General features: G+C 36.2%; 2 protein-coding genes across 3 annotated transcripts in view; both read right to left on the bottom strand.

Annotated features, from left to right (window-relative positions):
• Positions 1-12282, bottom strand: part of DNAAF4 (dynein axonemal assembly factor 4) — a 227520-nt gene that overhangs the window by 126349 nt on the left and 88889 nt on the right. The window lies entirely within an intron of this gene.
• The window catches only part of NEDD4 (NEDD4 E3 ubiquitin protein ligase), a 48340-nt gene that overhangs the window by 4555 nt on the left and 31503 nt on the right, over positions 1-12282 (bottom strand). For both annotated transcript variants that reach the window (XM_079317695.1, XM_079317694.1), the window contains 16 exons: positions 10670-10735; positions 9971-10090; positions 9356-9562; positions 8186-8263; positions 7879-7933; positions 7731-7789; positions 6829-6894; positions 5327-5556; positions 4668-4789; positions 4491-4561; positions 2943-3038; positions 1850-1923; positions 1615-1675; positions 981-1040; positions 786-893; positions 113-209 (listed from right to left, as the gene is read on the bottom strand). In XM_079317695.1, the coding sequence (XP_079173821.1) occupies positions 113-209; positions 786-893; positions 981-1040; positions 1615-1675; positions 1850-1923; positions 2943-3038; positions 4491-4561; positions 4668-4789; positions 5327-5556; positions 6829-6894; positions 7731-7789; positions 7879-7933; positions 8186-8263; positions 9356-9562; positions 9971-10090; positions 10670-10735 (1570 nt within the window). The remainder of the gene's footprint in view (positions 1-112; positions 210-785; positions 894-980; positions 1041-1614; positions 1676-1849; positions 1924-2942; positions 3039-4490; positions 4562-4667; positions 4790-5326; positions 5557-6828; positions 6895-7730; positions 7790-7878; positions 7934-8185; positions 8264-9355; positions 9563-9970; positions 10091-10669; positions 10736-12282) is intronic.

Raw genomic sequence — 12282 nt, forward strand, 5'->3', positions numbered from 1 at the left:
TTTTAAAATAAAACTTGAAAAATAATTTGACAATGTCTGAAGTCAAACATCAGGACAATGTTGGCATCAGGTTCTTTGTTACTTAATTGTGAAGATAATCTTAAGTACTCACCATACAGCTCAGCAAACCCATTCATGGGAACACGTGATGTGCCAGTAACAAACTGAAGCAATCTTATTCTCTTTTCAGAGTCCATCATTAAGACTGCCTATGTATGATAATGATTACAATTAAAGATTTATTCTTAAATTAATGTTTTAAGCTAGTAGATAATGCAACATAGCCTCTAAATCATTATCTATGATACACATATGCATTTTTTTTTAGTGATACACAGCCTATTTCTCTGCTTAAAGCTATGAAGTCAAATTTCTAATGGAACTGTAACAAGAGTATGGTTACTGGCTTAGCAGGCTGTTAAAATGCTTCCCTTGAAGATTTGGCCCCCTACTATCTTTGAAGTTTCTTGATGTTATGAACTAGAAACCAAATTCCTGTAATTTATTAAACAGAAGAGTTTAACACCTCTTTAGTGTAATCTTGCCAGGAAAACCTACACAAATATTTTTAACCCCACTCTGACAGGATTTTTTGAAAAAGCAAGCATCAGTATTACATTTACATTCTTACCATGCATCTCATCTTTAATTTTCTTACTTTCTCAGGAATTTCAATGGTCAAATAATATTTACCTAACCTTTTAATGAATCAAACTATAAACTAGCAGAAAGGCAGCAGCTTTTGAACATGTTTTCAATAAGAAAATATTAGAATTTCATTATACCTTCCAGAACCACTGTATTACTTGGTGGTTTATGTTGTAGCCATTTTTGTATTTTGTGTGTAGTTTCCAGTCAGCCACGTCCACATCTCCCAATCCACACATTAATAACTAAACAGATAAAAAAAACAAATGCCAAAGTTTAAGTGAGTAAACTAAAGTTTCAACATTATTTTTTTTTTTCCATGAGACACCTACCTCTAGCTCATTTTCATCAAAAATTTTAATCAGATCCTGTGGTATTAGTTCAAAAAAGCCCTAAAAAAAGATGAGGAAAGTTTGTAAAAATCAAGGCAACATTATCTTACCATTTTTAGCCATGGAGAATGATATTTAGAGACTCTGGTAAACACAGCCAAAGCAATATATGAAATACAGATGTTTGGATACCAGTAGTCCCCAGTTTTGATACAGTACTTTAAATTGATTTCTCACATCTTTACTGTGCCACACTGAGTGATGAGTATGGAACTCTGAATATCATCTATGTAATAGAATTTGTACAAAAAAGGGTAAATTGCCTAGTTTAAATCAAACTAATATAATTAAATAAAGTTTTATTTCTGCAGAGGTCATTAAATAGCTTGTTCTACAGCTAAAGCTGTCAGTCAGAATTGAGAAATGAGCAAATTTTTCAAGATGAATTAAACACCTCAGTAAAAACATACAGAAATATTTTAAACTCTGAAATAACTTAAAGCTGACACTACAAACAGTGCCTTTTTTATATACTTTTAACGAAAGTACTAGTGGTTCTTCAGGGTGTACAAAAAACCTTAATATCAGATACAACAAACTCTTAGAAGAATTTATTATGTAATTAAAACTATACCTCTTTAAAGGCTGTCATTTGTTTCTGTACTCGGCTCACAAATCTCCACTGAATTACTAGACTGCAAAAAAAAAAAAACAAGAAAAAACAAACCCCAAACACAAATCACATTTAAAATAAAAGTGATTTATATACAAAGCAACAACTTCCTTTTGTAAATAAAGCTAACATAGCTCCCCCCCTGTACTGGAGGGCAATCCAGTGAGGTACATTGCACACAGCAGCCACTACTCACTGAATGTAGTCTCTCTTGTTCTTGTTGGTGACAACTATTTCTGATCCACCACTTTTCAGTTCATGTTGATGGGTCTAAATGCAATGCACAGAACAAGCATTAAACAAGGTGAATATAAAACAGAATTCCTATATTAATATTAGCTAATTCATGCAACTCTTAAAGACTGCAGAATTTGAGAACTATGAGAAACAGATCCAGTCACACAGGTCACCTAATAAATAGAATGTAGTATTTATTTTTTTTTTAAGAGGTATTATTGAGGGGTTCAATGGGAAACCTCCATTTTTTCTGACCTTCTACAACACACCACCCAAGACTGCACACATGTTCAGAGTAAGGCACACTTCCCTAACTGTGTATTCTATGACCAGCACTCATTCCAAATCTCAAGGAAAAACAATTACAGAAACCACTTCTGCAATGATCCCAGTAAGTGAATCAATATTCATCTCTCCTGCAAATTGACTTATACTACTAGAACCTCAGAAGACAAATATCTCATTTTCAGTTACCATGGATGGACATTTTCATTGCTTCTTTTTAGGATCACTGTTGTTACACAAGACCACAAAGGTTATTATCCTTAGATCTAACTGGCAACTGTAATTTGGAAGTTTTATTCAAGACTTGTGGTATTTTTACATGACTTATCTTTTAAATAGCTTTGTATACAATAACAAACTTGTTTATTCTATTGGTTTCTAGTATATCTTAAGAGAAAGGAAACGTGCCATCTGCCAGTGATTCCAGCAGTTTTCAAAGGAGCTCATCCTTTCCTGCCAATCACATAAACCCAAGCTCTACTCCAGATCAAATAATGGACTATGGATATCTTAGCCTTGGTTGCCTTCACAGCAACAGCTGCATTTCAATGCAAGTAGTATTCAACAAAAAAAGCATAAGCAATTTTTTAAAGCTCTGCTTATTTCCAAGTCTTTTATCACACCAGGTTGAAACCACTGCATGAGTGGAAAGAGCTAAGTGAGCTAAAGGGTTTTCTTGACACCATACAGATAAAATCCCCTAATTTCACAGGTCAAGTATTTTCTTTTCATGTTTTGTCTATTCTGCATTACACCAGCATACTAACCTGACCAAAAAGTTCTTCATCAACTATGAATCTGAGGTCCAGTTCTGCTGGATCATTTTCAAGAATCCATCTCAGAGAATTGTAATATTCACTATCCTAAGAGAGAATTATGAAATAGTAAACACCAAACAAAGTAACCACCTTATAAACTGCAAGAGGTTCCATGACAGTGCAGTGAACACTTCTGCCTAGGGTAATTCCTATACTGGATACAGAGACACTGCAGGTGTACAAAGCTCTGAAGACTTTTGAAACCAAATTGCTCAGCAATCTATGTAAATGTCTCACATAGCAAAACAGAGATAATATGGTTAGCACTATCTGAAGTAATATATTTTGGACTTCTCTCTCATCCTCTGTTTATTTTCTTTGTATTGTCAAGCATTACTACAAAGAACCTTTGGAAATGAAAATTAAGATAAAGCCAACCACATCCTGCTCCATCCAAAGCAGTGTGACCAGGACAAGGGAGGTGATTCTGTCTCCCTGCTCAGCTGTGCCCAGCTCTGGGACCCCCAGTACAAGGAATGGAGCTGCTGCAGTGAGTCCAGAGGAGGCCACCAAGATGCTACAAGGGCTGGAGCAGCTCTGCTCTAGAGACAGGCTGGGAGAGCTGGGGATGCTCAGCCTGGAGAAAGGAAGGCTCCAGGAGACCTTGCAGCCCCTTCCAGTATCAATACAGGAGCTACAGAACAGATGATGAGGGACTTTGTATTGGGGAGTGTAGTGATAGGGTCAGGAGGGTAGATTTAGCTTGGATATTAAGAAATTCTTCCCTGAGAGTATGGTGAGTCACTGGCCAGAGAAGCTGTGGCTGCCCCATCCCTGGAAGTGTTCAAGGCCAGGTTGGACAGGGCTTGGAGCATCTCAGTCTAGTGGAAAGTGTCCCTCCCTTGCAACCCAAACCACTCCATCATTCTAGAATACTGAACAAAAACCAAACCAAAACAAAAAGTAAACAGGAGTCTATAAATCTATTACTCAGAAACAGACAGCAACTACATGCTGTAATCTTAAAGGGCAACAAAACCAGTAACAGATGAAAAAGACAGAATAAAAATCACTTTGTCCATGAGTATTCTAGGTAAGAGCTGTTATCAGGGAAACAACCAAACAAAAAAAGTCTAAGGACATGTTGCTCCTCTAAAAATGTCACATTGTATCACTCAAATATTTTCAGTTCCTGAAATTATTAATTCTTATAATCTAAGAAAAAACTAATTTAAAGAACAGGTTAAGATAGGAATCCTATAAGTCTTTATATTCAGTTTTAACAAACTTAGTGTCAAAAACATTTTAAGAAAACATCATAGAAAGTTTAGGTTCAAGTTTCCAGTCAACTTAACTGACTTGAATCCTAGTCTAAGTCTTTGATTTTCATTTTAAGTTTTAATTCCTAAACAACTTACAGATTTATAAAAGACATAGCCTAAGATATCTTTGAATCATGCATTCTCAACCTTCAAAATGTCATTAAAGATGACATATTATACATAAAAATGATAGGTTAACATGAAATTTATCTATATGATAAAGCAAATTACATACCACAGATTCCATATCATGTAGTGTTATTGGTTTTTGGAGCATCATCTTGTAAAAAGGACGAATAAAAAAGGCTATAAAGAAGAAGAAATAAATTTAACAGATGCAACCTAGGACTCCATACATGTGCAATATTAACATGAATATCACATGACATTACATTACAAGATAAATACTAACCATCCAAAAGTTTGCCATGGTAAACAGCCATTCCAGCCACACGGCCTATGAACTTGAAATAAGAGAGATGATCTTCATTGCAAAGTCCAGAGTTTGGATTGATCTGCAGAGTATAGTTATCTCTGAAGTTGAAGGAGAGAGCAGAGAAAAAGAATGAAAAATGAAATGTTGTACTATTGGAACAGTCTCACATTTGTAGGTCTGAAAGACATCACTTATTAAATCAGTTATTGCTTTTCATGATGATATCTAATACTAAACAATATACAATAGAATACAGATTTAGAAACAACCACCACGAACTACCTTAGTAAATTAGAGATAAACCAAAGATTAACTCCCACTCATTTTCAAGTAGAATAATATTCTCTGCATTACTGGTTATATACTGCCTCTTCTGTATGCAGGAGATGGTTGCAAGCACATGCTTGTCCATGCAAAAATGCCATGGCTTATGTTAAACTGCTGTAAAAAACCCCACAAGGACTGTCTCCACATTAACTCTTCTGTCAAGTAACAGTGTGCAGATTATGGCTGTTATTATCAACTATATCCTCCCATACATTTGTAAGGGTGGCAGGAACCCCGTTTTTAAAGAAGGTATGAGAAATACAATTTCTTTTCCCAAGTTTTCACTCTTCCAGAGTGGTACTACTTACGTAGCTGAATATTCAAACAATCCATAATAAGGATTAAACATTTCTTTAGAGAGAAGGAAGAACCACTCCCTGGCCACTCCTCCATAGTCTAAACCTTTTTCACCATCAAATTCAATCCAAAGTCTTGCTTTAAGGAAATCTGCTCTCTTTACAGCTATAATTCTTCTGTAAGAATCTTCAAGGATTGTTGTGCGATGAATTTTCATTTCAAATCTATTTGGAATATCACTCTAAAAAAGAGAATATGAAAACAAAGAATAATAAAACAAAACTCAGCATCTTACAGTTTTGTAGAATATGCAAATTCTGAAAAATAGACCAAGGGGGGATAGAAACTCTTTCCTTACATAATTTGAAAACATAACACAATATGATTGAAAAGAGGCTCTATTTACCTACAATTCAACTAGCAAAGAGAATTTCATACGCTAACTTCTATTTCATGCTAAGAAAGTATAGTTAAAGTAAGCTCTTACTAGTAACAGCATATGGGCAGTTGTTCTGCCTGCAGCATGGCATGGAGTCTCTTCTGACACTGAACATTTATCATATTACACACTTGATTAAAAACAGCTCACAGTTGACACATAAAATTATCTGGAACTGTTTTATCTTACTTATTTCACCTTCTAGTTCAATATTCTATGGGCCTAGGTGTCCCATTCTCTTACTTAGGACAAAATTCACAGTTTTATTTAATTCTTAAAATACCACAATTACATTGTGACTGAGCTCTCTATCACTTCTCAGATTAAGATGCTGACATTTGAACGAATGTCAATCTTGTTTGACTAGGAGCACAAAAAACAAGGTGCATATATAATTGTATGCAATTTATATGTCAGCTCAAAATGCATAGGCAGACTTGGCAGGTAGAAGGTGAAGCATGGATCTAAACTCAAATTCATATTATTATATATGAAAAGTATCTCCCAAGGATGTAAAATTTGATTGAACTTGTGCAGACTCATTGTTATCTGACTGTCCAGATGCTATTTACAGTCTTTTATGCTACATGTTATAAATATACCTGGCACTGCCACTTCAAACTAGACTTTGGAAACAAGATTCATAAACTTCAGATTTTAAAGCTGTAAAATTTTATTTCAGTCATCCAGGCTGATCATTATGACAGCAGAGATTTTTACATAGACTAAAATTTATTATGAGAACTTCTGAGAATTTTCCATATTCTGACTTTCAAAAACTATTTTATGCTTGATCAGTGATTACCAAACTTTTCTGTTGCCAGTCTTACTTTCAGGTTCACAGTGTTTTGATCCTTGAAAATTTCTACTTTTTAAATTAGATTGTTTGCAGTCTCATTAGTGCATGAAGTCACAAATCCTGTTGTTAAGAGTAAATGCTAATTGTTACCAAGCTGGTGCTTCACAAACTGTTTGTAATCAGACAGTAAATTTACCTTCCCTGTAACCTAAGCTTTCCCTTGTTTAGGGGTCTAAGTTTCAAAACTTTCTGCTGGATTCCTACTGATTACTAACCTGTTTCTTCAATTTCTTTCTGAAGAATTCATACTTCCGCTTATAGTCCCTGGAGTAAGGCACAGCCTTTGGAGGGGAAAAAAAAAGAAAAAAAACTCTCAACCCATTTAAATTCTGAGATAACAGGAATGCATGTTTTACTGAGTGCCAGGGGAGACTTCTAATTTATAAAACCAGGAATGAAAAGCACTTCTCTGTCCAGATCAGATCCACAGCATTGGTGCAGTACCTCCCCATGAGCTGGTGTGACAGCCTGAGGTCCCCGAGTGGCCCAGATCAAAGTGACCAAAATGCCTTTGGTGACGTCCACAACGTGTCCATTCCCTGCTGTATCATCAGGGACCTGGCTACAAACACCTCTATTTTCCATGGACAGGGAAGGTTGTTTACACATGCAGGCTATTAATAAACACAGATATCAGCTGAACACTAAAACCCATCTATAATTACAATGCAAACCATCTTTGCAATTAGTTCTGGTAATTTTGCACTTCAGATTAAGTACTGAGGCTGGATAATTATTTTTCAGTTAAAAATTAATTCCTCTTTAAGCTTACTTTAAGCTTTTTTTTTTTTTTCTTTTTTCTCAAATTTACTTCATGAATTGAGCTAGTGTGGACAAAAAATAAATAGACTTTCTCACTTATTTCAAAGCTCTCCCCCAGTCTATAAGGAAACTATCTTACTACCATGGGAACTGCTCTTTCTTGCTGGCATTTAAAGACCATTTATTTCCCCAGAAAGCTTTCTAAACAGTCTTTCAAAAGAAATAAAAATGCTTTGTTCAGACACCCTGAAAGTTTCACTTTTTAGACCGACTAACTGATAAATGACAAGAGTTTGTTTGAATTCTATTAACAGTATTTCTGAAAAATATTAAAATCTACATTAGGAAAGCTTACTGGTCCAGTTATTGCCACATTCTGCAGTCGAGGATCCTCCCATTGTGTCCTCTTTGTATCTGCAAGACATTTTTAAATTAGTTCCATTAATTTAAATAATGTTCACAAAATAAATTATGAGCAGGGAAGAATACTACATTGTACATACTGTGGTTTATGAAGAATATTCTTCCATCTGTGTGAGTCCTCTCTTCCCATCCTGGCTGTAAAAAGGCAATATTTTTATTACACATTTTTATTAAATATTTATTACAAACTTCTGATCATATAGTGTGCATAGAACTCAACATGATCTGCAGTTGAGGGCATTCCTCCCCCATCTACTGTCAGCACTGAAATTCAGAATAGTATTTTTTGTAGGAAAAAAAGCAGGCTGCATTTTATCATGTGCAAATTTTAATAATGTTAACTTAAACAGTTTCATCTGCAAAACAAGCACAGAATGCTTTACTTACTGGTAATGGGCCCAGGTCGACTGGATCTAGGGAAGTCTTTCTCCTTGGATGAGCAGAAATTTTCAGTCTTGGATCTTCCTTTGAAAACAAAACAAGCAGCATGTTAAAAACCTTTTGCTGTTTTAATTTGCTTTTAATTTTTTTTTTGCCTTTATTAATGATTTTGTAAAGAATATGCCTAGTACCAATTAGGTAATGGTTGCATATTCTGCAGCCAGAAGAATCCTTGCAGATTCTCAGTCCTCCAGTAATTTACAATCATCTTCTAGTAACCTTTCACTACATTTTATTTACACATATATAAGTTTCTCATTCAACTCAATTTTTGTGTAATTGAGTCAAATTACTCTTTCCACATGATTTCTGACACATCTTATACATTTTGGGTTTGGTGGGGTTTTTTGTTGTTTGATTGATAGACTGGGAGTTGTGGGAGTTAGGATGATGGTGGTTGTGTTAAATGAGGTCTTTTAATCCACCTGGAGAAAAGAATACTCATTTTGAATCAATTTAATGCATTTCTGCTTCCCTTTCAGCTGACAGTAACAATGACTTGGTCTTGAGATGCTTAAACCCATCTAATAGCAGTGCCAAGTGGTGTGCAGTGCCCCTCTGTGGAACTGCAGCTGTACAGCTCCCTCACCCACATGCTACTTGCACCTGGTCTGCTCTTCTAAGCATTCACAGAAATTTGTTTTGTGCCCTGTGATAAATTCAAGGTAATGGATTTCCTGTTGGAGATATGTTTACAGAACTCATTTCTGTGAACAGCTCTTAAAAGCTACCACAGTTCTGCAATGTCATTTAGGAAGGGCTTTACATCTGTGAAGCAGATTCCTGTTTTCCTCTTCTAATCTAAACTTTCAAGTACCAATTAGTAAAATTGATTATCTACTCGTGGCATTTTTATTACATATCACTCAGACTCACAAAATATTTAGGGTTGAAAGGGACCCACAAGGATTTTGAGGTCCATTTCCATGGTACAGGGACTGAATGCCCCAACCATGAAAGCCCCATCATGGCTTTATCAGCACCATGTGCTGACCATGCCCATGAACAGACAGACACAGCTCCCTTGGCACTAAAGAAACACATACTGCTGAAAGCAGCAATGTTTTGATTCAAGAGGAGATAGAATTTCAGTTCATGAGAAGAGTTTTCCATTACCCATGTTGTGGTTTTGGTATTGTGGTCAATAAAGAATGGTCTCCCATTGGGTGCATGTCGGACTTCCCAGCCTTTAGGGAGAAATGCTTGCTCCACTTCAGGCTGCTGCTGAGAAGACTGCTGTGATGAATCACTTGATGTTGCTTGTGGCTGTCTTCCTATAGAAATACTTTGAGCAGCTGACACCTGACTTGTTTCCACAGCAATCTATGGTAAATGACCAAAAAACATCATATCAAAGCAAAGCCAGGCAAAGTAATATCTTTTTTCTATTAACCTGCATTTTTGAATCGTGAAAGCAGTTTCACAAAGCAAGTCCCTGACAGGTTTCATAATATCAACTACATTGACCAGCAATCACTGATTGTGCTGAAGGCTTACAGAAGCCTCCCAACCTCCCCAGACAGCTATCACTCCTCAGAAGGGAGAGTGACTTGCCACAAACATTATTACTGTTCCTAACTCTCCATGCAGTCTCTCAGATATTTTATGTGGTATTTTACAGATTATGCCTTTTGCACGTTCTATTTCAAAGCTGTCTCTCCACTTCTATTACACAAGATGTTTAAAAGGTTCAGTGAATACAAACATCAGTAAATTGAAGACAGGCAGTACCTGTACTACTGGTTTTATCCAGGTAGTGGTTCTAGAATTGTGATCTATATAATATGACCTTCCTTTTTCATCTTGTCGTTCTTCCCAGCCTGGGGGTAATCCAGATGAAGTAGGCAGTAACTAAATATTAGTGATAAAAGATGAAAAACAATTAAGGAAACTATGAAACTTACTGTGAAAAGGTTTTCCTCTGTCAAATTTAAACAACAAAACTATATTCCAGAAATTTCATGACTTCTATGAACTGGATAAAATAGATAAGTATTTAAGTCCTTCCTGAATAGTATGAAGTAACAGATTTTTATTTGTTTGTTTCAAACAAAATTCAAACTCCTCATGTAAAGGATGCATTTATATACCTGGTCTAGGCTGATCCAGCCTAGTACTTCTGGCTATTAGATCACAGTGTCACCATAAAAACATAATGGAATGTGGTATAGCTTTTCATTAGAAGTAAACAATTATAAGGCAAACCATTTGAAAAATGAAACTCTTATCATCAGGGCAAGACTACTTCCTTCTGCAGGCTATGCATCAAGCTAATGCTAAACAAAGCTGAAAGGGGAAAGCTTTACAGCTGAACTAGACCCACAATTGCCATTTTGTCAGGACAGCTGCTGGGCAAGGACAGCAAATTCTCATTTAGAATGTCAGCAGCTAACACAGCTAAAAGCCTGTGTTTTTTGAAAAATGACTTACCACTGGATGTGCAGGCTGCTCTTCAGGTCTGTATGTTTGCAGACTACCTCTTCTGCTGGAATGGTTCTTGAAGGAGTGGAGAGAAATGACACATTAGCTGTTACTGCAGCTTTAAGGATGGCAGCAAACAGCCAATAATGATTATCACAATTCAAGCTATTGGAGTTTCCATCCTGAGCAAAGAGTTGCACTTGTTTTGAAACATGATTTAACATCATATTTTTCAAACTCTTGTTTAACAGCTAGAAACATCAAGTTCAGAGATTCTATTATACTCTTAGGACAACAGAGGCTCGTGAAAGTTCAGAAAATTCTAGCAATAGATGTTTTGGCATGTAAAACATTAATTACAAATAGTTATGGTACAATTGAGTTTACAGTATAAAATTTTTTGTGTTGTCAGTAAAGGCTGATATAGAACAGAGCTAACACAATTTTCCAGGGAGTAGATTAGGCCAATAATAAAAGGATATGAGAGTGTGAGAGAATCAGTTTCAGAAGAGCAATTCAATCCCTGGACTTTGCATAAATGTCCACCTTCCTGCCTAAAGACATATTTAGATCTAACTTGCTACAATTAGGCACCTGTATTTCATTTTGCATCAGAATTTCCACAACTCTTTGAAGGTTTTTTCCCTATCTACATACTATTGGAGTACTTAAAAAAAGGCATGATTTACTTCTAATTTTTTTTATTTAGTGGAGCAAGGGTGAGGTATAATGCAGGTGAAAGAAGGCAAGACTGCCATTCTAGCTGACTCAGGCAAATAATTTGAACATCTGCCTCTTTCTTTGCTCAGGCCACCCAAGCAAGCTGAAATAACAGTTTCCTTGCAATGCATGGGATGCTGAATAGCAGAGATGGAGTCAAGTCGTTACTCTCATTTGACTGTTTCCAGCAACACCAGTGATGTATTTGTACAACTCATATAAACACTGTCAATTACAAATTTACATTTTGAAGGGCATTCTTAACATCACAAAAACTAATGATTATTTCAGTACCAAAATCTAACAGACTAGATGGCCTGGGTCACCTCTACAGGCTTTCCTCAATGGACAGTGGATTTCTCAGGTCATGTGTCAGGTTACAAAGCTGTTTGTGGAGCTCAGGTTTCACAGGACAGCTGAGCTTATTTAATTGCTTGCTACCACCAAAAAGTCGAGTTTCACTCTGGCTACATACTCCTGCTGTTTTCCCTCTGCTACTGTAGCAATTGTCAGACAACCTAGCATGCTGTTTCAGTTGCTCAAACGGCAAAAAAGCAGAATTGAGGAAAAGAGAGTAGTTTTCTGCTGGGTTAGCAAGCAGGACAGACTCACACAGAGGTCAGGCAAGTTTTGCAGCTGGCACAAGGGCTGTGGAACTGTATGAGCAAGCTCCCTTTTTTGCTGCTAAGGAAGCAGCAGATTTACTCAATCATACAACCTTATCCCAGTATCCACAATGAAAAATGGTCAATCTTAGATCTTGTTCTAATGGGAAAAGTAAGCTTTCAGGACACTGAGATTTTTTCATTCATAGTTTTCAGCACTCAACAACACTAGACTAAGAGACAGATTTACAGACTGAAAAACAGTGCACACAAATCTGTTTCAACCTCAGGCAGAAA

Source organism: Erithacus rubecula (assembly GCF_903797595.1).
Source record: "Erithacus rubecula genome assembly, chromosome: 14".
Lineage (NCBI taxonomy): Eukaryota > Metazoa > Chordata > Aves > Passeriformes > Muscicapidae > Erithacus > Erithacus rubecula.